This window comes from Ursus americanus, chromosome 22 (assembly GCF_024610735.1).
Source record: "Ursus americanus isolate L20-20 chromosome 22, mUrsAme1.1.p, whole genome shotgun sequence".
Taxonomy (NCBI): Eukaryota; Metazoa; Chordata; class Mammalia; order Carnivora; family Ursidae; genus Ursus; species Ursus americanus.
In genome coordinates this window covers 43,520,710-43,541,399 of record NC_142148.1, presented here as the reverse complement: position 1 = coordinate 43,541,399, position 20,690 = coordinate 43,520,710, and the positions used below count along the sequence as shown (strand labels likewise).

Below are 20,690 nucleotides of genomic sequence, written 5' to 3'. Positions count from 1 at the left end.
GGGAACACGAAGGCTCTGGGAACTTCATTTTCAGTGTCTTCCCTACCCTTCTGGAGCTTGCAGTCTTGTTAGAGAAGAGCAGGTATTCATGACCCATTAAAACATGGCTACTTAGGAGTAAACCCAGATGAGTTACCTCCAAACCGTCACCACATATTAAAAAGAAAGAAAGATACAGTGAGCCTATGGTTTGGGTTGGTTGGGTTGAGAGTTCCCTGAGGTGAGCTGTGCCATTTGCCTTGTGAGCCTAGAAGAGAAGGGAAACTTACCTAATACGTATTAGATCTACTGCTAAGTGTCCCGCCAGTCAATTTTCAACTTTCCTGCACTTGCTAAGAATTGACATGTCTGAGAACTGGAAGGCCATGGACAAGAAGAATAAAATGAGGGACAGGCAATGTGGGAACAGCACAGAGGAAAAAATGACTCCTTTCAGAGCCTGTGTGAGGACCCTTCTGCCCCTGGGGCTGGTGCAGATGTTGGGGGTGTTGACAGATTCCCAGAAAAAGAAGGGACCCAAGATTGTTCATTCTAAAGTATTGACATAACATTTAAATTGTTCCTTTGGAAGAACTTGAAGATGCTGCTTTTTCTGTGAAATGCTGTCTTCAGTTTAGTTCTGATTTCTCAGTCCTTACAGGGTTTTAAATGCAAGTGGCATCTTCCTCCCTGCCTAACTGCTAATTACAGTTCCCGTGACACTTTCGCAGTTGCCAAGAGATGGCCGACAGGTACTGAGAATTTTTCTCAGAGACAGTTTTTGGAAATGACTCTTAATTAAAGCTTATTTCAAGTAACCTTGAGGATTTGTTTCAGAAGAACCTGGAGCTTCTGACAACCCATGTTCACATCCCTGGTGAACCATGGCTGTGACCGTCGTGTTCTCCCGGTTCTAGTAGATAAAACAGGTGCAAGTCCCAGCCGGTAGGGTGGGTTCCTGGAAAACTCCATGGTTTTGCTTGAATTTCTATTTAGCAACAACTAAACCAAAGCAGAGGTCAAATGGAAGCTCTCTTATTAGGATTTAAGTCTGCTGATGGAAAAAAGAAAGAATATTTTATACTATCTTTTTCCAGAAGGCCATATATGATGACGACCAGGAAGTAAACCTCTACATAGCATAATAAAGAGAAATGCTAGTTGCTTTTCTCCGATTAAACTTCAAAGGCCCTCGAAAGGCCAGGGGGAAAAGAATCCCTAAAAAATGGGAAACACGCCAGTCAACTTTGTTTAAAAAATAAAATAACATATTTACAGCACTGACATGGCCAAAATTCATTTCTTAGCTCAGAAGAAACCTCACAGCATCTCTGTAAAGACTGTAAAGAGAGAAAGAAAAGGCAAAAAGCTATTTTTCGACCACTTCAGGAATACGAGACAATAAAATTCCAGATGCATAGAGGACATATCCCCCTGCCTGTGTCCCCACACCAGGCCCCTCCGGCTTCCCCCCACTCCACCCCCACCCCCGTGCTCAGCTGTTACCTGTGGCAGCATCCTTGGCCTACACGGTCACCCAGCCTGTCTCTTCTTTCCAGCAGGTCGACTGACCTTGAGCTTGTCTAAGGGTGAGGAAAGCTGCTGCAGGTCTTCCAGGACCCACGTGGCAGGGTCCTGTTCCCCCCACCCTGATCTCAGGCAAAACCACGGAGCACAGGTTCTCCTGCCATTGCTGCTGAGATACGTCCGGGCAGACCCTGCGGCTTGTTTGCGTCTCAGAGCCCATGCGTGGTAGTTAGGGAAACTCTACTCCCTAGCTCTGTCCCCGGGGCTTGGAGAAGCAGCTAGAGAAACAGCCTGACTCTGGTTAGCAGCAGAGCTCTCTATAACATCTGGGCATGCAGCGTTCTGAGTCCAGACTCTCCTGACCAGGAGATGTTGGCCCACCCAACAACATCAGGGTGACAGTCCCAGAGAGATGGATGACCACAGAGAAGAAAGGAAGAAGCCAGAAATGGGACTCCTCAGGCCCTTAGGCTGACTCTGCTCTTTATTCCAATTACCCAAAGCTGGTGACTTGCCAGAGGCCATATTTAGATATTAAAACTCAGTCCAACTCAAATCCTGGGGACACACACGCACCTTTGGTACGGCCTAAGTAGATGGGAAATGTGGCTTCACTCCTTGGAACATCATCACATAAGCCCCACAGGGGCCAGGGCCTTCAGGCTCTCATTCCATAAATATTACTGTGCACTAATAGGGAAGGTAGAGAAATGGGCAAAACAGCAGCCCCACCCTCCCTGAGGCTTATCTTTTAGACGGACGAGAAAGATGCTGGTCTCCTGTCAGGAGCTGTGAAGTGCCCTTTAAAATGGGGGATGGGAGAGCACCTGGGTGGCTCAGTGGGTTAAGAGTCTGCCTTCGGCTCAAGTCATGATCTTGGGGTCCTGGGATCGAGCCCAGGGCTCCCTGCTCAGTGGGGAGCCTGCTTCTCCCTCTGCCCCTCCCCCCACTCGCGCACTCACACACTCTCTCTCTCTCAAATAAATAAAATCTTTGGAAAAAATAAAATGGGGTTGGGGAAGGCCTCACTGAGAAGGTGACATTTGAGGAGAGGCTTGAAGAAAGTGGGGAGTGAGCCACTTAAATCTTGGGGGAAAGCACTCCAGGCAGAGGGAACAGCAAATGCCAAGGCACTGAGACTGGTGCTTTTCTGGCACGTTTGAGGAACAGTGAGGGGCCCACCGTGATCAGGGTAGAGCAAGCAAGGGGGTGAGGAGGAGGAGGAAGGTCAAAACAGCCTCACAGGCCTAGGGAAAAACCTTGGCTTTTACTCTGGTGAGCTGGGCAGCTCCTGGAGCGTGTTAAACAGTGGGTCCCATGATATGATTTTTGATTAAAAAGATCACTCTGACTCCTATGGGGAGGATATTTTAGGGGAGGGGTGGGAGGGAGACCAGGTAGGTAATATTTTGTTCCCCATGTATTCCCATCCCCTGCTACACAGCAGGCACAGAATACATGTTGACTAAAGAACGAATGTTGTGATCCAGGAGATGTCCCCCCCGAACGGTCTCCACTGGCTGCTAGAGCTGCTCTCAGTGACGACCCCTACCCCCAGTGCCGCAGAATATAGCCCCTAACTGGGACTGTACAGATGAGGGGAGCACGGTGACACCCACCTCTTGTAGGGGAAGGTTTGCGTGGGAGGGAAAAGGTGGAAAGGAGATGGGGCAGAACTTTGACCTGCAGTCGCACGACCCCCACCTACTTAAGATCCCCCACCCAGACTCACACCAGAATCCAGTGGTCGGGAACTCATGGGCTAACGGGAGAATCATGGTAGATAACCATCCCCGGTACACAGAACATTGAAGACACTTCAAAGGACTCTCGATGACCCACAAAAGCTAGGATACGAGAGTTAAGGTTTCTAGGCATTGTCTTGCTCTGGAGAAAATAGTCTCTAGGACAATCGACAGGTAGTAAAAGCTCTTTACCTATGTGTAGAAATCACATTACTGCACACTCTCCCCACAGTCTGCCCTCCACAGAGCAAGAGTCATCTCTTTGGCAGTTTGGGAACTGAGGAGGGTTGGTTTTTTCATTATCAGGCGGCTGGTCATGTCAAGACCAGGGCTCGGGTGCTGAGCCAGATGAGACTCGTTGCCCACCCGGAGAGGCCCCCTACTTCTTGGTGCCTGCTTGTGGCGGGGGAGCCCTTCTTTTGTGGCAAAGGCAAAATGCTCCTCCCCAAAAGCAGAAAGGAGTATTTTATAGGACTTCTGACCTCTACAGCATGTCCAGTGGCAAATGCACACCCACTTTGGCGCAGATAACTGAGAAGTGTAACCGAAAGTTAACCAAAGTGTAGCCTACCTTAGAAGGCAAATGAAGCACCGCAGAAAGAATCCACATAAAGAAAACATCTTAATTGTGGAATAAAACTGCTTCCTTCGTGTCTGAAGACAACAGGACAGCTTTTGTCAGGGAAACAACCAGACGGTCCCATTGCTGCTTTGATGTTTCCTCAGACACCTCAGACAGATACCTGAACTCGCTGTCTTCCCTCAAGTCACCGCAGACATCACTGCTATGTTTTCCTGAGCAGTTGACTATTAGAGAACGTAAAAAGTCGCCCTGAGTTGCACACAGAATCCTAGTGTGTCCTGTGGAGAATTACACTGTAATCCCACCTCACCACCCCAGGCCACTCCTGGGTGTTTATAGGACCAATGAACTCAAGTTAGGATGAACCCTCGAGAACCTCGAAGCGAAGAGTAGCGTGTGGCCCGAGGGGCAGCCCCATTTTCTTTGCTCTGAGCACGGCTGAGAGTTTGTGGTGTGACACAGGAGGAGAGTTGCTGCTGGCATCGCTAGGTGCCCCTGTCCCCCTGCCCTGGGTGCCCACGGGGGATCTGATTTTTCCAAACCCTGTAGCCACTTCTGTTGTGTCACTTTTGGAATCGAAGTAACAGTGGTGCTGCTCAGATCACCTTCTGTTCTTTTTTGCCATTTTTTCCAAACTGCATTATTGAGATATAATTCACCTACCATATAGTTCATCCGTTTAAAGTGTATGATTTGATGTTTTTAGTATAGTCACAAGGTTGTGCAACCATCATCGCAGTCTAATTTTAGAACTTTTTAATTCATCCTAAAACAAACTAACTAAAAAAACCCATAAACCCTCTAGCAATCAATCCCCACTCCTCCCCTAAACACCACCCCCTCTGCCCCACCCCTGGGCAACCACTAGTCTACTTTCTGTCTCTCTGGATCTGCTTATTCTGGACCTTTCGTATAAATGGCATCACACAGTATGTGGTCTTTGGTGACTGGCTTCTTTCATTCAGCATGTCCTCGGGTCCTTCCATGTGGTACCTTATATTGCCAAATAAATATTCCAGTGTAAGGGTAGGCCACATTCGCGTTGTCCGTTCATCAGCTGATGGACATTTAGGCTCTTCCTACTTTTTGGCTATTAGGAATATTCCTGCTATAAACATGTCTGCACTGTTTCACCATTTTTTGAGATGTGAATTCAGTCTGGTACAGTGAACAGCCCTGTCACGGCGAAGATGTAACTGAGATCTTTGTATTCATGTTCTGTGAGATAGCGAGATGGTCTAGAAACCTCTGTCTCCGTGAGGGCCTGACAAGAAAAGTCTAAACCAAGATATTAATCTTCAATGTATAATTTAGTTCACTTTAGCCATAGAGCCATCCAAGTACACCACGGTTGTGGAAAGGAAAGAGAAGAATGCCAGAGAACTTCACGAGCATTCCACCTGCTTTCTGAGCCCTCACACAGGTGCATATGCACAGGCAGGCACACAAGAACCGTGCTCTCTCTGCCTGCCTGCCTGCCTGTTGGTCCAGCTGTCCCAGCTTTCTGATTCAGAACCAAAATTGATGGGCAAGACCAACAACCAAAAAGAGGAAGCCCAGAGCCAGGGCCAGGGCCAGGACACAGCCATAGCTTCTGGGTTAGAAATACTGGAAGCCATCCTTGGGCCATTTGGAAATGTTAATTAAGCTGGCTAATTCCCACTGGTCTTGAGTTGCCAGTGTTGAGTTGAGCGTGTAGGCTTACCCCATCCACGGCTGCACCTGTTCCCTTCCTCAGAGCCATTCCAAGGGGTCTGAATAGCCCAAACAGCTCTCTGATCTTCCGCTCTGTCTGCCTTCCTGCTGGGAGGATACTTAGCGAGAGCCTAAAGCTGGAACCGTGGTCCACTGTTTCTCTCCCTCAGCCATGCCAGCTCTCAAAATCATTCCCTTCTCTAATTATCTTGAACCAGTTAATCATTTTCCACACTGACTGTTCAGTAACAAGGACCCAGGGAGAAGCAGCCACTTTTCCTGTCTGACCCTGCCCAGCGTCACCCCAGGTGGCGGTCCTGGATGGCAGCCTTCCCTCCGAGATAAGAAGCTCCGTTCAAATCCTTGCTCTTCCGCTCTCCCAGTGAGGCTTGCCAGAGAACACATGCCACAGAAAGACCGACCGGTTCTTGAAAAGCCTCCACTAGGCAGAGCTGTGTGGAACACAGCAGATCTCCAATCAAGACTATTGTTTCCTGTGTTTTAGCAAATCCTTGTTGATATCCGGAGTAACCAAGAAGCTGCACGAGGCCCATGAAGTAGGACATCTTTTCTAAGAGTGGCTTCTGGATTCTCCACTCAGAGCCACTGAGTGGCTGCAGTTTAGCCCCTTGGTGTCGGCCTGACACAGGAAGGGTTCTCTCCGGAGGGGCCCCACTCCGCTGCTCTTAGACGCGAGTGGGGCCTATTCCCGAGTCCTAACACCACTAACATGTAAGCAAAACTTTGAATTTAATGGAAAAAAAGGAAAAACTTTGAATGTAATGCACATATTAACCCTCCCACCCAATGTGGCTCGAGCTCTTTTTCACTATCACCCCACCATGGAGGTACCCAAGACCTCCGGCCAATTTCCTCATTTGTCTCCTCCCCCTGAAGCACTCCAGAAACCCTGTGTATCTGTTTATTTACCATACCTACATCTGGGCTTTCGACGTATGAAAAATAAGATATTTTTGCCCCCCAAGGGGTGATACCGCTTTGCTGGAATGCAAGCCGCAGCTCCTCCATCGAAGGCCCCACAGGCAGGAGCTTCATCTGCTTTGTTCACGGCTGTCACCAGGAGCCTGGAACAGAACCTGGCACATCTCAGGTGCCCAGTTGATGAAAAGATGAAATAATTATGCTGTGTCTCTCCCCAACGCCCCCTAAGCGTCACACGCCTCCTGTTCTCTCCCCGTCCCTCATCTCCAAGCACCGTGTGCTCTCTCCTGGTGCCTTCCAGCGCTGCCCAGGCTAGTTGGTACCTCACACTCACCCCCAGGGATGTATCAGGAAGCTGACAGCCTCCTCCTCTGTTCCAAGTGCGGGCGCCCACCCTTTGGTAGCACTGCCTGTGTGTCAAGGGCAAGTGACATTTGAGCCCCACGGAATAATTAAGGCAGCCCCCAACTGTCTCTGTCTTTGCATCTCCTTAACTCACCCACGGACTGGCAGTTACTGAGACATTCTGTTTGGTCCAGCACACCACACCAGGCTGCATCTGGGGACACACATGGGAGAGGAGCAAACCAGTCCTCATCAGCAATTACAAACAAGTCCTCCATTGTTAGCCGCGCCATCTGCTTTCTTGGTACGCCCAGCATAACCAGGGCTGAAGGGGCTGCAGGGGAGGGAGGCCAAGGAGCCCCTTCACGAAGAGACACTTTGCTCGCACTGGAGAGGGTAGGTAGCATGGTGCCCTGAAAAGCCGTGCCTCCCCAACTCAAGGAAGACAGACCCGTGGAGAGATACTGTATGTCCGCCATTTTCCATGAGAGGAAATGGGGAGCTACAGCACAGTGCATCGGGAGAAAACAGGAAATCTAGATCACCGCTTTCTCCAGGATCCCTGGAAGACATTCTAGTCTGCTACCAACAGTCAACACGGTTGGAAGAACTTCCTGTGGTCTGAAGCACTATCAATGTATAGAGAAGGAGTGGTAACTGTGGTTGGAAATCATCCACGATCAGTTATTTATCCTGAAATTCCTAACCCCAAGTAATTCTGCAGGGGGATGAATTTTCAATAGACCATAGAAGTGCACATTTCTTCTGGAGAACCCCACTTAAGAGTATGTCAGTAGTCCTTCTGACAGCCTCCTGAACCACCGTCTTAGAATCTTGCCCTGCTCACTGTGCCAACCTTGGCAGGCAGGGTCAGCAGACAATCCTAGCTTATGACTGTGGCAGAGCAGACAACAGTCCGTGTCACTGATGAATGTCCTTTGTCCAGAGTTGATGGTGGTCTAGTGACACTGAATTCAGGAGCACTGTGGGGGTTGGGGCGAGGGGCTACGCCTGGCGCAGAACGAGGCTGAGGACTTCCTAAGGGAAACCCTCCTAGGAAATAGACTGTCTGTGGGACGGGTGGGGGAGGATCAAGAAAACCTGTCACCAAGTCCGTAAACCTCGGATCCTCTCTCGGGGTCGGCGTGACTGCTGAGACCCTCCTGCTCTGGGAGGGAGGGTGAGCTTGCAGCCCGATTTCGGACCACGGCAGGGTCCCCTTCCCGGCCTCCCTCTACACAGCAGGCTGCGTGCCTCCTCCCTGGGGACTGTCACATCACAGGTGACACTAGTACTGAATTAACACACTGTACACCTCCGAAACCTGTGAAATGAAACGAAGAGGCGTGCAAACTTGCACACTTAGAGCCTGGCAAGTGTTTTTCAGCCCATCCATGGAGTTCCAAGTGCTCATCTTGAACATTCTTATCTTTGATGGATTTTAGACCAAATCAGTCAGTAAATACGGGGCAACAGGAAAAGGGTATGGTGGTCGGTTCCGCCCTGTGCCTGGAGAGCTCCCAGCAGCGTCTACGCAACATGTCCTAGGACCACTATTGTCTCTCTCATTTCACGTCTATAAATGTGATGGCAGCTAGAATTCTGTCCTGCCAAGTAGAATTTTAAGTGAATTTTCAGTTCGTAATGATCTCCAAAGCTGTAACAACACTCAGGCAGCACAGGAATAAATGTATTATTAGCACTGTGTTCATTATCAGGTTGGGCTGTGGGTGTGCTGGGCTTGTACTCATTTGATTTCTCGTTCTTTCCTTTCAGATTAAAATATGCAAAGGTCTCATTGCGATGTTTGAGCAAGGTAAGACTGATACTTGGGGTTTGCCCAGCCACTCTGCTCTTGGGGAGGGGTGTGTGAATTCACTAACTGGCCTCCACCCACGGCTAACACCTTGCTGAAATGTCCCGAGTGCCTGCTGCCTCCCACCTTCCCTCCCCAGGGGCCCTGCCCACACTCCTGCCCCTGCATGTCTGTGCTGCCTGGGGAAACCCAGCCTCGCCTTTCTTCTGCCCGTGCACTCTGGGCGGAATCCGACACCAACACCTGCCATCCCGGAAAATGTCTTTGTCGCCCGCCCTTTTGTGTGCAGGGCCACGGGGAGCCAGTGGACCCGGGGCCGCCCCCTTTTTTGTTGCCCAAGCCAGGAGGAGCAGGATCTTGAGATGGGCCGATAAGATGTGGCACGTGCTGGGCCGGCCTTTGACCGCTCGCCTTAACAGGCGCCTCCAAGGCCTCCGTGCAGGGAGGGCAGGTTGTCTGGGGGCTGCTGAATGGAACAGCTGGGGGAGGAAGAGCAGACAAAAGCTGGGGGAGCATGGAGGGTGAAGAACCCGGGGATGGGCTGCAGTTTAGGACCCAGAGGGCAGGCTGGCTGCAGCAGGTGTGACCTCCGTGGGCCTCTCCTTTCTGCCCTGGCTCCGGGGTCCAGGCCCGTCTCCATGCCGTCTTATGGTGGTGCCGGCTGGGGGTGGCCCAGGCTGCACCGACTCATGGGCTCCCAGGTGGAAGGGAGACCAGATGGTGATGATGTTCACAATAATAATACGGGAGGACACCAGTGAGCTGTCATTTATTAACCGTGTCACCAGAGAGGAACGCGTGGCACAGATGCCTGTCACTGTCTCAGGAACTATGCGGGTGGGATGTTAGCATCTAGACTTTTGGGTTCATCCACAACGTCACCCTCCACCACCTGCAGGGCAGAGGAGCAGCCACTGTCACAACGAGCTGGCCCTGTGGCCCAGCTGCCCTTTCTTCTCCCCTCGGCACAGCTTTGGCCCAGTCCCAGAACTGTTCCGAACCAGGCCAGCTCGCTTGAGCACCCCGAGGCAACATGCCCACCAGCCCGGGTGCTTGTGTGGGGTGAAGTAGAGCGGGGCTGTACAGTTCTCTCCAGAGTGGGGGCCTCCTGCAGAAGTCTTTATTGGCTGGACCCCATATCCATGCGTCCCCTCCCACTCCTGCTACAGAGTGGCCAAGTGGGGCTCGAGTGCCATTTGAGCAGACCCCTGGCTTCCAGCAGGAGGAAAAGGCCGAACGAGTGGAGCGGCTGCCGGCAGCTTGCGAGTGGAATTATCTCCTTTGTGGCCCGCCGGCTCATTCCCCAGCTGCCGCCTCCCTATCAATCACGGGGTGCAGTGGGCACGGCAGGAGCCATCACAGGCTGGGGATGTGCCAGCGGGGAAGTGGGGGACTGGAGGAATGCAGGGGGCACTGCCGAGCAGGCTCCGGCTGGGGAGGGGAAGCCTTCCCTTTGCCCCCAGCGGTTGGGGCCCTGGCTTTGGATGGGGGGGGGCGGGGGGCGCTTTGCTGCAGAGCTTCCTGCAGCTCCTCAAAGTCCTTCCTGCCTTCCCTCTGTTCACCTGCCCTCCCTCTGTCTGCCTGCCATCCTGCCCCGCTGCTGGAATGCGGTGTGCACCCCTCCTCTCCCTCCTTGTCCTCCCCGGCTGGGGGTGTTCAATATTTCCTTCTAATCCAGAATTACTCTTTCACTTAATATCACATCTTTGAACATCCTTTTATCTCTTTCATTCACTTGCTTTTTATTTTTTTTTTCCTTTCTTCTCACGCAATTGATCTGATTACAATACTGGGTAGAGTGCTTCCTAGCGAGGAATGTGAAATCTTACACAGTTCAAAGTGAAGGTATTTCAAAACAGAACATTATCTAGGATTGGATCAGGTTTGTTCACCCCCATATCCAGCTCTGAGGGGACAGAGAGAGACCTTTTACCAATGCCGTCTCTGTCATGGAGGTCAGTATAGCTGTGCTGCCTTTGTCACGAGCAGCCTGGTTTTAAAGATGAGAACCGCAGGAGAGAGCCCCAGGGCATTTCCTCTCTCTGCCTGGCCTTACGGGGACCAGCAGGGAGCAGACGCCCCCATGATGGGAGCCTTAAGGTGCTGGAATTGGGAGCACACTGGGGAAGGCTGTCTCCTCAGGTCCAAGCATGTTTAGTGAGTATTGATTTCAGAGGTCAGAGGATGAGAAAAGATGTTGTTGGTGAATAAGACAACTTACATAAATTAATTTCAAATGCCAATAATAATAAAAATTTCAAAGACCAAGCCTCTGGAAGTGAAGCATGCTGGGAGGAGGATAGAAAGCCTGCTTCTGAGCTTTGTTCGGAGCCCGGAAGCTTGGGGTGTAACACTGTGTTATAGTTTACGGGGGAAGAGGGGTGATGAAATGAGCGTCTCCCTCGCAGCAGGGCCCCGGGGGAGACCAGACTCCAGCAGCAACAGGGGCTGGGTATTGCAGCAGGCAGTCCTGGATTCCTCTGAGCACCCTCGCACAGGCCCTGGGGAGGGGAGAGGTGCAGACACGCACACTTCAATTTTACTCCTTGTCCCTCCAGTGCTGAATGGTGCTATGCCCATCTGGACTCATTCAGGCAAGCAATTTAGTCCTGACCTCTCTCTCAGACCCTTTGGGGGATAATCGAGTTGTATCTCATCAGGTGAAATATCAATATGTAAATACGTGTAAATAATAACATCGACAGGGATCCCCAAAGCTGTCCATCAAGTTTTCCCGGCTTCTTCATTGACTCTGGGCCATGCTGCTGCTTCACTGGCTCCCCTTCCCTTACTGCAGGTAGATGCCTTTTCTCTTCATTCTTTGCTTGTGGATTGGACGCTGAGGCCAGGTGAATTTTGAAAAGATTCACAGCTTGTTTTATGCTGCAGGAGAGTCCAGAGCAAAGACCTGGAGGAAAGACATTCACGTGTTGATTCACTCAGCAAACATCTCTGCCCCGGTGACAAAGGGAGGTCATCAAAACCTTTCTGGGCATGTGGTGTCAGGTCTCCGGAGGGCCACAAGTCCTTCTTGGATCTGTGCCCACGAGGGCCATCGTGCCATGACTCGGCCTTTCTCTGCTTCCTTTGCAGGGCCCTGGCCACCAGCCTGAGTGCCTACCTCACGGCACCTCTTGGCAAGGAGGAGATGAATGAGACTCCCCCTTCCCCCATCCTGAACCCCCAAACACAGAGACTGTGGGAAACATCACTGCTCTGCGGGTGCCCTCAACACATCTTCCCATTAACAGACTTCTGAAGTTAAAGGTGAATCCCACCGAAATGTCGCGGGTTGGACTTTCTCACTGCGCCATGTCGTCTTGCCCTAGAGCCTCATGAAACTTGAGCTTCCAAAGAAGAGGGGAAGGTCACCAACAACCAGAGACAGACCCGCCCTCATGGGTGTTGATGCAGCTGCTCCTGGCAGGGATGGCAGAAGATTCTGGGCTTTCGGGAAGGGTTGGAGGGCAACTGGTTTCTGTACCCCAAGTTGTTTATAAACCCAAGCAAGATTCACAGAAGGGCTGGCAAAACAGCTGTTAAACTGAAGAATTTTCTCTGCATTGATTTCACTAGTTCTTATGTTAAGATTTATGGTTTACTCAAAAATTTCATCATCATGGAAATTGGCTTTCCCTAGGGTCTTTTGCCCAGGAGAAGTTTTATCTGAGTTGCTGAGTGTTTTCCACCTGCTGCCTGATGCCCACTAACCGGGAGAGGTTTTCCCGACCATCCTGGAGGCCCTCAGATGGCTCTAGAAACAGGGTCCTGTCCCTGTGAAAGCTCCTGTAGGTCAGGAAGCTTCCAGGGCCCAGCTCAGCACAGCGCCACGTCAACACGCAAGGTGCACACCAGCACAGGCGCTAGACTGAGACAGGGCCCCCCATGATGTCCATCTGCCTCCAGAAGCTTCGCCCTGCAGTTGTGCTCTCCTGCCCACTGCTGGGGGAGAGAGCCACAGTGCAAACGGGGGCTTTCTACACATTCGGCTCCAAGGAAGGCATGTTGAGCCTGTTTAAAAAAAAAAAAAAAAAAAAAGGAGAAGAAGAAATGAAAAGCCCACCTTCTATCTGTGCTTGGCCAGCATCCTTGCTGGGGGTCCAAGGGTGTTAGTGACAGAAAAATCAGGAAGACCTGTTTGGCCCTCTGCCTCTCACCTAGGCCTGCAGCCTGTCTCCAGAGTAAGCCCATGACTCAAGGCTGGTGGGGGGGGAGGGTGCAGCTGCTAAGAAGCCGAGAAAGATATGTCCCTGCAAGGGTACTTCCCCACCTCCCTTGACTCTCTGCCTCTCTGCCCACTTGTGTGTTACCCCCTGGCAGTTTGGGTCCCCTTCCTGCTGAGTCCCCCGAACTCCCTCAGTCCATCAGAGTGGCCGTTTCCACTGACCAGTCAGTTCTTTCCATCTGCTGGCTTGGCTGGTACCTGACCCTTGCAGGAGAAACAAGCAGACCCAGGAGCCAGGCTTGCTCTGGGACAAGTGAGGAAGGATTGAGAGATTCCTATGGGAAGGATAGACCTTCTAAGTCTAGAGAGAATTAGTTTTTCAGCTTTAGAGAGGACTGCAGGTAGGGCGTGAAGCCCAAGCTCACAGACAGAGCAGTTTGGGGGTTACTCGAGCCTGAGGGAAGTAGAAGCAAGCCTTAGTCACTTCGGGCTGTTCTGTAAACAGGCCCAACTGTTTCACTCAGTGGGGGCTTAATGGCATTAGTGGGTGACTGGAAGTCACAGCATTTTCTGTGGTGTCGGCAAATGCCACGATTCTTATCTTCCCCACCCCTGCCCCAGCCACCCCCCCCAACCTTTTTAATAATTTGGACTTTCTGGTCGGCACAGTTTGTCTGCTATCACTCAGACTCCAGACTCGTGTTGAGCTGCTCCACTGGGTATTTACAGAGTGCCCAGACCTTTTTCCTGCAGGGGAGAGCATTGCCCCCATGCCTGGGCTCCAGAGTCCTGGGCAGGCTCTGACAGCCAGTAGCTTCTGGGAGGACATTTCATTTCCAGGCTTTAGAAATCCCCTGTGGCAGAATTCTTGGATTTAGCTGAAGTGTCCGGACTTGGAAGTGGCATTGAACTCCCCTGGACTTGTGCTCCACGATTCCATTTTATCTTCCAGAACCAGTCCTCCTAATCCGCAAGTGGGAAGCTCAGTTGTAGGCAGCAAATACCTGGACCTTTCCTGTCATCCCTACTGATTTCAACATCCCTATGACCCCAGACTCCAGCCGGCGGTTTGGGGGCTAGAGCTGCTTCTGAGCCCACTGTTGTCAGCGGTAGCATCGGTGTGGAATAGGGGAGCAGGGAATCTAGCAACCAGGTTTGCTTATGATCACGTGGACCTGAATCATTTCTGTTATTTGGGGTGGAAAATTGAAATGATCAAGCTCTTTTTTTTTTTCACTTAGAAAAGCAAATATTGTGCTTTTTGCAATAAATGCCTTTCCAGCAAAATTATGAAGGGTCACTCATCCGGCGGGGACCTACCTGAGTCACAGTGCTGACTCGTCGCATTAGTAGGTCAGCCATCTGTACTCGAAAGTGGCCCTAATAGGCCCAAAATGGATAAGATTCGCCAGCTCCCAGACAGGGCCAGGCCCGTCCCCCTACTCTGCTCACTGATCTCCTCACCCTGATTTCCGTCCAAAGCAAAGCTGATGTTCCATCGTCTAACTGAGAAGGTTTTTGTACTTAAAAAAAAACAAAATGATGACTTCTTAAAAATAGTAAAATCAGAAGTAGACAGTAATGAGGAAATTTCGCCTGGTAAGGGACTGTCGCCGTGTCTTCATGCAGTGAAGGATCAGTTTGCTAAGAGCCAGCGGGAGGAAGGGGAATCAAGCCTGGCCTTCACAAGAGGGGCTGACCGACGGGACCCTCAGCCTTACACACGGAGATCATGCGGGTCCGTACACCACGCAAATCACGCCTTCCTGACCTTCCTCCCGGTGCGGCCGCCTACGCTTCACTTCCTGGAACATCTGTGTCATCCAGAGGCTTGAGGGATCCTTTACGATGTACCGTGACGTCTCACGTGTAACCGTGTCATGTCTGTAGCCACTGGAGGGAAGTTCAACAGGAAACACCCACTGTTTTAGCTGTACTCAGTACCCGTGTATGATATACACATTAAGTCAATGTTTTCTTATGGTTTCAGGTCGACAACATTTAGTTCGTGTAAATAAGAAAAAGAAATGGATAAATATGGGAAATTAAGTTATAGGATGTCATTTGATTTTTATTTTGCTCTCTCTTATTTAATTTGCCTACTGCCCCATGTCTGGGTTTATGCCTGGGTGGGATAGGCCCCTCCATACAATCCGCCTTTTCAGGCGCGTGCGTGCTGCACCCAGGAAAGCACACAGCTCCGCTGATGACCGCTGCTCGACTCTCCAGTTTACCCTCTTTTTCTCTTTCTGATTTACTGTGATGATTTAATAAAGTAGAAACACAACACTTAGGTGCCATATGTTTCTTTTGTTTTCATTATAGTTTCTAGGGAAATAAAGTTTATCCTGGCATCTCACAAAAGATGGCTTGCTTTGTCTTTGTGAGTAAGTGGTAGATAAAATGTAATACCAGCCTCCCGCTGGTGGCTGGTGTCGTTGAGACCGTGTTGATGGCCCTGCCTCAGGGCTCCAACCATCACATTCTTGCAGACAGCCTGGCCAGGTGGTCTCCACCAGCATCCTGGGTTAGTCCCGTGCTCTGAGCGCCAGGGAACTTTCAACATATTGGACAGTTGGGCTGTCTAAAAATCATCCATTCATCCATTTCGCAAATAGTTCTTGAGTCCCTGTGACTTTCAAGACATTTAGGTGACCTCAGAAAGGGTCCAGGTGCCTTCCTGGGAGCCAGAAAGAGCCTGAACTGATGGGGCTTCTTAAAGCTTTGGACTGGTAGCAAGTGCTTTTACCACTTGGTTCCTCATAGAACACAGCTTGATGCAGTTCCCAGCCTTGTCGTGCATCAGAATCATTCCGGAAGCTTCGTAGGTGCTTCCATGCCCACCTACATTCTGATCTACCATGTTTGGACAGAACCTCAGGATCTAATTTTTAAAGTTCCCCTCACCTTGTCGAGGATCCCAACCTGCAGATAGATTTGGATTGAAATGCTTGAACCAACCCCATTGTGATGCTTTGGGCAGCCCTCACTCCCCGTCCCACGTAGGTACGTGGGAGTGAAGGGAACAAGAGCGAAGATTCCCCGGGGAACTAACTGCTCAGCGTAGTGTCCTGCCCTTCCTGATGATCCCACTTAGTAGATGGCCCCAGTTCCCTCCAGGATAGTTTATGGATGCTTTCCAGATCTGGAAATAGTCATTTGAATTTCACAGGATATTGTTATGAAAGTCTCATAAAGCAGTTTATTGTTTTATTTATAACAAAAAGACAGGGAGAGGGGTTGGGGAGGGTATCCCAGTCATCACACTTCCAGTCATTCTCAAAGAATACTCATCAAATCTTAGGCCAGATCATGTAAGACCTTCAACAGAATTCCAAAAAGAATCCAACTTCCACTGGTTCCAAAAGGACCATTGCTACAAGGAATGCTCTCTTGACCTTTCTTGGCTTTTGCCAGGTGCCAGCTTTTAAAGAAAGAATACCTTTAAGGTACACCCCAACCACAGTAAAATACTCTGCTACTGGAAAAATGCCAGAGTTTTTTACATTTGCTGCAGGACAGAGTGTCTCTCAGCAATAAGACTCAGACATTTATATTTGTTCACGTCTGTACACATTTGAGCTAGCGTTATCGTCCTGTGTATGTGTATAAAATAAATTGAGGCCCCTTTGATTTATTAAACAGTTTATGTCAAGGGGAACTATTATCATTTACTCGTCTGTAAATGGAAATGGTTTTAATTGCATTTCATTTTTCAAATCAAAAAGCTAAGGTCAGGGAGATGGAACACACTGCAAATGTCATCCCCGTGTATCTGGTCTACCCAGGACTATCAGCTAGATTGTCTCCATGCTCCCACCACCTCCTTCTGCAGCTACTGAAATCGAAGCCCAAAGATGGCTCCCTGGGGCTCACACAGCTAGAAAGCAGAGCTCCAAGAAGCAGCTAGGTTTCCTGGGCCCCATTTTTTGACCACACCTCCAACGGCAACAATCACAGATCTTCTTCAGTGCACAGACTGTTAGTAGTTTCCATGTTCCTTCTGGCCACTGTGAAGGTTTCCCTGGGGCCAAGTCAGAAGCCACCCTGACCTTTCTCTCACTTGGACTAGGCACAACAGGGGCCAGTGTTTTCCAGCATTGGGGAGCTTGTTTTACTGGGATATTCTCCCAAAGGGCAAAGATGATGATGCTATTACTGACCTTCCTCTATTACTCTGGAAATCTTTGGATAATACATCACTGGAAAGAAAAATGGCTCGTGTCTTCAGATCTGAAAAACACTACGGCAAAGAACCAGAAGCAAGAACAGGTCATATACAGTGGTGTGTGCCACACTCTAGGAGGCCCCCTACACTCTATATACACAGATCCATGGCATGATTGAGCTCTTGCCACAGTTCAGCCACAATATTTTGTCTGTTGTTTCCTGAGAAAAGGTTTATGTTTCAGGAGTTAAGAAGGTAAAGACACGTCAGTGTCCTAACGTGCCCCAAAGACCACCCTTGAATGGAACAAAAAGAGACTGGCTCCTAAAACAGACCACAGTCTCTTTGCCCACTGCCTCCTGCAGCTTAACCCACAGCTTCAGCCCCAGACAACCTAACAAGCCCGGCAGACAGCACCAGGAATCAGGGGCATTTTAAACAAGAGCACCATCCTCTCTGTCCCAAATAGGCTCTCAGATGTGCCCTCCAAAACCACCAGAAAACAGCAACCAAAACAGCAGGAACTCCGAAATGATGCTCTTTCTGGGTAATATAAAAGAATTTTCTAGAATTGGAGCTTGCTTCTTTTTTATCGTTATCATTTTAAATTAAAAGTACTTTGAATACCCAAGTCTCTAGCATCCTAAATGAAATTAGATAAGATGAAGGGGGTGAGAATTTATAACAGGCTGTCATGTTAAGAAATATTTGTCTGGAAGATTCTGCCTCTTACAGAACAAATGAGACATCGGGGAGTCCCAGTTAACATCCTCCCTTTTGTACCATGTCTGGCAAGAAAAACACGGACTAGATTTTTTTTTTTTTTTACATTCACACCAAGATATTCCTGCCTCATATATCAGAGGACATTGTGTCTGTAATCAAAAATTCTATTTAAAACATTATTTGGGGAAATAAAGAATAAATGCATAAATTCTCTCTGGGACAAGAGTTCCCTTCCCTGTGTGTCCAGGTGTAATTTTTAATCTTCCACTTCTATGTACCACCTGTCCCTCTAGCAAAATGCTTGTTGAGTTTGACCGAGAATATTTTACATGAAGAGGTCACACTTGTCAGCTTCCACCTTGACGTGGGGTCCTGGGGGTCTGAAAATTGGAGTGTGCCTCTCACCGAGGGTGTGAAGTGGGAAGGGGCTTGCTATTATAGCTCCTGAAAGGATCTTTTTGACTTCAGAAAATAGCCTGGCAAAGAAAAGCTTTTTTTCCCATGAATACTCAGGGACTGCATTATGCTCCTGAGATGGTGGAGGTGAGTACTTTTGATCAATATTCCCTGAGAAATGGCCGCTGGGCTAAGTGCAGGCAGAGGCCCTCAATAACAGATCTCCCTCCCGCCAAGCCTACAGAGCATTTGCCGCAAATCTGCCGTGAACAGTTTGAACCAGCGAGGGCTGCACATTAATGGCATCATCTTCTCCTCCTTTTAAAAAATGTCACCCCATTTTGTCTTCCATGTTGATGGCTGATTATGGGTCCACTAGAAACAGTTATTTCTATGGCTGCTTTCAGAGAAATCTTGGCACCTTCATTTTAAGGCATCAGGAAAAGGCACCTTGGAACTGTTTCAACCTGAAGAAGAGGGCAGAATGCCAGTAAGAAAACTCAGATCGGGGAAGATGTATTTACTAACCACCTATGAGATTTTAATAAAACAGCCAAAGTATAGCTTTGTACTTTATACCATATAGTCTATATTTTTTTTCTTTCTCAAACTAAGGATCTATCCTCATTCTAACCCTGCACCCCATCCAGTCGATAAACAGATTCTCTCCAGATTAATGCAGATACACACGAAGATACAGGGCTTTCTTATTTACAGAAGTAGCATCGTACAATACACATCATTATAACTTCTTTTTTAAACTTTGCAATATGTCATGGGCACCTGTCCTCCTAATTTATTCTTTTTAGTAGTTGCATATTGTTCCTTAGAATAGATGTACCTTTCTTAACCCATCTGTGGGCATTCAGGTGGTTTCCAATGTTTGTTATAACAAATGTGCCTGCAGCAAACACCATCACACCTATAGCCTGGCATACCACTGCTTTTAATTCTATAACATAAATTCCCCAAAGTGAAATTACTGATTCAGAGAGTTTATGTAATTTTAGCCCTGATAGGCTATTTGATCATTCTAGAATTCTATAAAGTCAGTTTTGGAGTTGCATTTAAAAAGGGAGGGGGGCGCCTGGGTGGCTCAGTTGGTTAAGCATCTGCATTCGGCTCAGGTCGTGATCTCAGGGTCCTTGGATCGAGCCCCACGTTGGGATCCTTGCTCATAAGGGAGCCTGCTTCTCCTTCTTCCTCTGACCCTTGCCCCTGCTCGTGCTCTCTGTCTCTCTCTCTCTCAAATAAATAAATAAAATCTTAAAAAAAAATACCATGAAGCTAGGATCTATGTCTTCCCATGTTTGGGAACTCATTAAATTACCCATCAGCTTAAGAAAAGAAAAAATATTTTTAAAAAGGTGGCACCCAGGGAAAAAGTAGAATTTCAGCCACAGTAAAATGAGGCATTAAGTGGGAGACAGTGAGTCCTCCTGTTCAGCTTGCCTAACCCACATGTCCCACATGTTTCCATGATAGCATTCAGAAGAATTCCCTGATTTTGAAGACATTTCTGAAAAAATTAACACAAATGCATCAAAATACACTGTAAGTTCACCTTTCATTGTCGAGGGAGAGGAGCATAGGCTCAGGAATCAGAGGGTGGTGGCTTCAAATTCCAGCTGCACGCTCTCAACGTGGCCTGGAGCCCCTGAGTGCTAACCATTCTGACTCTTGCTTCCCCACCTGTGTAATACTGATCATGGTGGCCAGCCTGAAAGATGGCCCCGGTGATCACGAGCTCCTGGCATCCACACCATTGTGTGGTGCCTGCCACACTGATTCAGAGACAATCTATGTGGCCCCATAGAGGATACAGCAGAAGTGATGGAGTGTGTCTTCTGATATTAGGTCATAAAGGTAATGCAGCTCCCACCATGCGTCTAGGATCGCTTGCTCTGGGGAAAGTCAGGCACCAGGCAGTGAGGACACTCAGGCAGTGCTGTGCACATGGACAACAGTGGGAGGGAGCCATTTGGGAAGTGGGTCCTCAAGCCCTGGTCAAGCCTGCATGGGACTGCAGCTCCAGCTGACATGGCACCATCCCTTCCCGAGGGAGCCCAAGCCAGAGCCCCCAGCCAGGCTGCTTTGGAATTCCTGACCCACAGAAACAACCCAATGTAGTAAATGACTTCTGTCCTTCTAAGCCACCAAGTTTGGGGGTGTTTTGTCACTACACAGTCATGATAATTGACGTAACGGCTGTCTGAAGATGAGGTGAGGACAACACTCAGAAGGCATGCGCCCAGAACGGCACATTCTAATGGTGTTTTCAGTGGTGCAGTGGCGAAGATGAGTGTAGACTCTATTCTTCTGAACCCCACCATATCACGTTACATCACTATATTGTACACCTGACACTAATGTAACACCTTCTGTTAACTACATACTCTCCCCTACTTTCCCCTGAGCTCACACACAGATGATCTGAGGTGGTGGAGGGGGCAGGCATCACCTCAGGGGCTCACCTGCTTCCTCGTGTGTCTGGCGTCAGTCCTGACTGTCAGCTGAGATCACACCTGGAGCCGTCAGCAGAACACCTACATGTGGCCTCTTTGTGCAGCTTGGGCTTCCCACAGCATGGAGATAAGATCCCC

At 49.3% G+C, this 20,690-nt stretch overlaps 1 protein-coding gene across 3 annotated transcripts in view; it reads left to right on the top strand.

The window, feature by feature from the left end:
- RALGAPA2 (Ral GTPase activating protein catalytic subunit alpha 2) overlaps positions 1-15,086 on the top strand; it is a 312,880-nt gene extending 297,794 nt beyond the window's left edge. For all 3 annotated transcript variants that reach the window (XM_087853775.1, XM_087853774.1, XM_045809914.2), the window contains 2 exons: positions 8,593-8,632; positions 11,726-15,086. In XM_087853775.1, the coding sequence (XP_087709901.1) occupies positions 8,593-8,597 (5 nt within the window). In that variant the 3' untranslated portion in view covers positions 8,598-8,632; positions 11,726-15,086. The remainder of the gene's footprint in view (positions 1-8,592; positions 8,633-11,725) is intronic.
- Positions 15,087-20,690: the final 5,604 nt, after the last annotated feature.